Source organism: Octodon degus, unplaced genomic scaffold, assembly GCF_000260255.1.
Source record: "Octodon degus isolate 3935 unplaced genomic scaffold, OctDeg1.0 scaffold00081, whole genome shotgun sequence".
Classification (NCBI taxonomy): Eukaryota; Metazoa; Chordata; class Mammalia; order Rodentia; family Octodontidae; genus Octodon; species Octodon degus.
The window spans coordinates 9,043,434-9,047,989 of NW_004524657.1; the positions used below are offsets into that span (position 1 = coordinate 9,043,434).

The window sequence follows — 4,556 nt, forward strand, 5'->3', positions numbered from 1 at the left end:
ATTTATTTATTGCGGAACCGGGGATTGAACTCAGGCCCTTGTGCTTGCCAGGGAAGCGCTTATTCCAGGCAAGCGCTTAGTGTAAGAGCCATTTCCCCTGCCCCAAGGAAGCACTTATTCCAATGAGCCATCTCCCCGCCAAGAGTTTTTTTCTTAATTCCATGGCTCTCATGTTTTACTGATTGTAAAACGAGGAAAATCAGGATTTCATTAGTACTGAAACTAGCAGTATTTATTAATACCTTTAGATGGAAATGGAGACAACAAAAGAGACCAAGAAGAGATAGCAAGTTGGAGGGACTGGGGCAATGGCTTGGCCGTCTGAGCACCTGCCTGGCATCACAAGGACCTGGGTTCTGTCCCCAGTACTTCATGCCATGCCAACCTTGGAACCCTGGGCTCTCTGTGTGCCAGCCAGAGTACAGCCCGGTCTTGCCAAGTCAGCCCTTCCTTGCATAGTGACTTTCCTCAGAGCATCCTCAGCAGTGTGGGGGGGATTAAAAACAGTGTGGATAGGTTGCATAGTGAATGGAAGATGAGGCATTTAAAGAAGCATAGCTGGGCTGGTGAGATGGCTCAGTGGTCTAAAGCACCTATTTAGAACAAGCTTAGCAAAGCACAGGGACCACGGTTCAATCCCCCAGCACCACATGCCAGCCAGCCCCGCCCCCTGGTGGGCTGAGCTGGCCATACACACACACACACACACACACACACACACACACACACACACACACACAAAAATTTAAAGAAGCATAGCTAGCTTTTAGGAATGATGCTTTAAGGGGGTATGGTGGCACATGCCTGTAATTCCAGCACTGGGGCGGCTGAGGCAGGAGAGTCACTGAGTCCAAGCTCTGTAGTGAGAGCCTATACCAAATTAATTAATTAATTGATTAATTAATTTTTAAAAAATGATTGTGGAGAGTGTATGTTCAGTTCTGTCAGGGCAAAGTGTTTCAGAAGAGATCAAAGGGGGCATAGGAAGCACAGAGATTTCCAGCACACATTAGAGTTCCAGTAGGAAGTTAGTGGTGACTTGGTAGATGTGCCTCATGACTGTCCTCAGGTTCTGTGATTTAGTAAATATCCTTATAGAACTCAGGAAAGTTCTTTTGTTCCTGGTTACTATTTTTTGTTTTTGTTTCTGTTTGTGGTACTGGGAATTAAACTTATAACCTCATGCTTGCCAGGCAGGCACTGTGTTGCTGAGCTATATTCCTGGCCCTCCTGGTTACTATATACCACAGTAAAATCAAACAGATTGAAATCATCAAAAAATTAAGAATAATGCTTGAGGGTGGATTCTAGAAGAATCTAAATACAAACTTCCAGTTGTCCTATTGCAACTGAATTGTATAGACAGGGCTTAATTCTCAAAGAAATGATTTGTGATGATGATGAAGTATTGCCAACCAGGCAACACTTGTTCCTGAGCATCGGACATTCTTTAGATGCCTATGTGACCCTGACTACTCAAATCTCAAAATCCTAGAGGGTAAACTGGTACACCATGGCCCAGGGCTCCAGGTAAACAAAACAGGTGTTTAGTAGCCGTCACATTTTAGTTTAAATTATCTGTATGATCCAAGACTGCAAGTGTAGGAAGATATTCTTTTCAGTAAGATATTATAAGAGCGTGGAAATTATTTACCAGGAGCTTAAGGGCTGGTTCTGTCTTTGGAACATACAGGACCAGAACACCCCGGTCTTGCCAAGTCAGCCCTTCCTTGCATAGTGACTTTCCTCAGAGCATCTTCAGCAGTGTGGGGGGATGAAAAACAGTGTGGATAGGTTGCATAGTGAATGGAAGATGAGGCATTTAAAGAAGCATTGCTAGCTCTTAGGAATGATGCTTTAAGGGGGGAAAGAAACTGGGTGAATGCTGCTGGAGAATCTAGAGTTAAGGAAGATTCTCTGAGGATAGGAGCACTGGTGCACATTTATGTGTTGATGAAAAGGTTTGGTTCAGTAAAGGAAAAACATGGTACAGAAGAAGAAAAGAACACAAGTGAAATTCCTGAGAAGGTGGGAGAGTGGATCCTTTGCACACATAGGAGAAGTGGCCTGAGGTCAGAGTAGGAGCAGGTCAGGTGGTAGGTTTGATGTTGGAAGGGTGAACCAGTCTTGTCTGCTGTGTCATCTTTTTCAATAATGTATCAGATATGGCCAACACATGAAAATGAGAAGAGGGAGGAGGTAGAAGTGTGAAATGTGAGGTCACCAGCTTAAATGTAAGCGAATGGAGTCTGGCATGGTGGTGCAAGCCTGTGGCCCTAGCTGTCTGTGGAACTGAAGTGGGAGGGTTGCTTATCTCCAGGAATTCAAAATGAGCCTGTGCACCATAGACCTCATCTAAAAAACAAAGCAAACTTTAAAAAATAGTTTAGATTGTAGATTTTCATTAGTAATTTATAGCTATTTTTTTCTGATTCAGGCATGGTCAGTATTTGGTTCAGCCAGGAATGGATTTTCCCAGCTGAATATAATAGATGGAGGGGAAGCTAAGTGAGCTGAAGATATTTAAGAAGGGGTATTTAATAATGGATCTTAGAATTTAAATGAGGGGGAAAAAAGAAAGTGAAGGTAGGAGGAAAAGTTTATTAGATTTGGGTCTAGAAGATTGGTGGTCTAGATTTACAGTGGGTATTAGACCAAATGAAATGGTAAGATAGCAAGGTAATGAGTAGTTGGTTTTGGTAAGTGCAATAATTTTTGATTTGGTCTACAAATGGGTGACTGATGTGGGGTGGAATACTGTTAGAGCATCTGTATCAAGGGTGGCAAACATTGCACGCGTGGCGTGTATGCATCAGTGAGCATGAAATGCAGAGCCCTCTGTCAGCAGGCCCAAGAAGCTGAGAACTGCACACATGGGCTGTGCACATGCTTAGAAAGGTGATGATGTCACAAACTGGGACTCATTAGCTACAACTCTTGAACCTTAGCATGGCCAGTCAGTATGCTGACAAGGATATATGTATATTTGCTTGGACTGCCTGTGAGTTTTAGTGCATTTGCTTCTATTAACATAAGATTTTAGCTTTGAGTTTTCTTATGAAAAATTAAATTTTTTTCTTTGTATTTAGTACAGGATCTACAGAGTCTCACTATGTAGATCAGACTCATAGTGATTCTCCTGCTTTCAGCCTCCTGAAAGGGCTGGGATTACAGGAGCTTGCCTCCACATCCAGTCTCAATCACATCTCAGCGTGCCCCAGGGGTGAGGCCAGCACACCAGGGGATGGAAGCCCAGCCGCTGCACTCTGCTTAAGCAGGTGCTTTAGTCTGCTGAGCTATCTGGCCAACCTTTGAAAAACTGAAATTTAATATCTAAGATTTAGCAGAGAGATATGAATGTATGACTTGTTTTTTCTAAACTAAAACCTCAACACTGAGATGTAATTGTAGTGTTGGCACTTTATAACTAAGTGGGATTTGGGTTATAATTTGAGCACTCATAAAAGGTTCACCTTCGGAAACTGTGAATGGTGAGGCCTTCAAAAATAATGAGAGGAATGGGGCAGAGAGGAAGGCTGGTGTTGAGATGTCAGGGAATGGGGATGGGAGTGAATGGGAATAGGTAGGAAGTCAGTAATTGGCAGACATTACAGGGAGTTTAACTGGATAACAGTTCACACAAGAGGAAGGTATGTGAAAGTGTCAGTGAGAAGCAGTTTTCTGACTCATGTGAGACAAAAAAAAAAGTGAGCTCCCATTTTCTCCCCATCTTGGACCTGCTTTGTGTTGTGGATTTGCTTTATAAAAATCCCTACAAAAGGCAATCTACTTGGGTCCCCTTATGTTTCTTTCTTGGACAGAAGCTTTCTTTCACACAGAAAATATATTCTACTCTTTACAAAAGATAGCTTTCACTAGAGAGAACTGTAGTGCTCTCAAAACTGAGTCCCTTTTGGAGAGAGGTTAGAGAGAATTTGCTGATTATAATTTAGGAACACAAGATGGCACAAGAGACTGTCTTCAGAAACTAGAGAAAGTGAAGAATTGGGTTGGAAGTTCAGGAGAGGACTGAGAGTGTAGATTAATGGTAGAGTGCTTGCCAGTCACAGTGTCCTGTATTCCATCCCCAGCACTGCCAAAAAGAAAAAAAAAAAATCAGAACAATATAGTGGTGACAGTCTTGAGTACAAGGCCTGGATATGGAGATGACAGCAGTGACTGAAGCTAAGATTTTGAAAAATGAGAGCCAGTAATGGATAAGGAGTTTCTGAGGTGGTAGTATTTTGTAGAATCAACATCTGGACTTGTAGTCATATCTCATTTGGCTGCAACTTTGAGTCATAGTTTAAAATTAAAGTTTCATCTTAGATATTCTAAAAGTAGAAAAGGCTGTTATTAGATTATTAATCTCTTTGCAGTGCATGTGCTAAATGGTGGCAACAAAAAGTACAAATCAGGGGCTGGGGAGATGACTCAGAATAAGCGCTTACCTGGCAAGCACAAGGGCCTGAGTTCAATCCCCAGTTCATCCAAAAAAAAATAAGTAAAAGGAGGATACATTCTGTTCCCTCCCTTATCTTGCCTCATTCCATGTA

General features: G+C 42.3%; 1 protein-coding gene across 1 annotated transcript in view; it reads left to right on the forward strand.

Annotated features, from left to right (window-relative positions):
- Cep97 (centrosomal protein 97) overlaps positions 1-4,556 on the forward strand; it is a 27,297-nt gene that overhangs the window by 18,913 nt on the left and 3,828 nt on the right. The window contains exon 9 of the mRNA XM_012515870.2: positions 1,962-2,028. Within this exon, the coding sequence (XP_012371324.2) occupies positions 1,962-2,028 (67 nt within the window). The remainder of the gene's footprint in view (positions 1-1,961; positions 2,029-4,556) is intronic.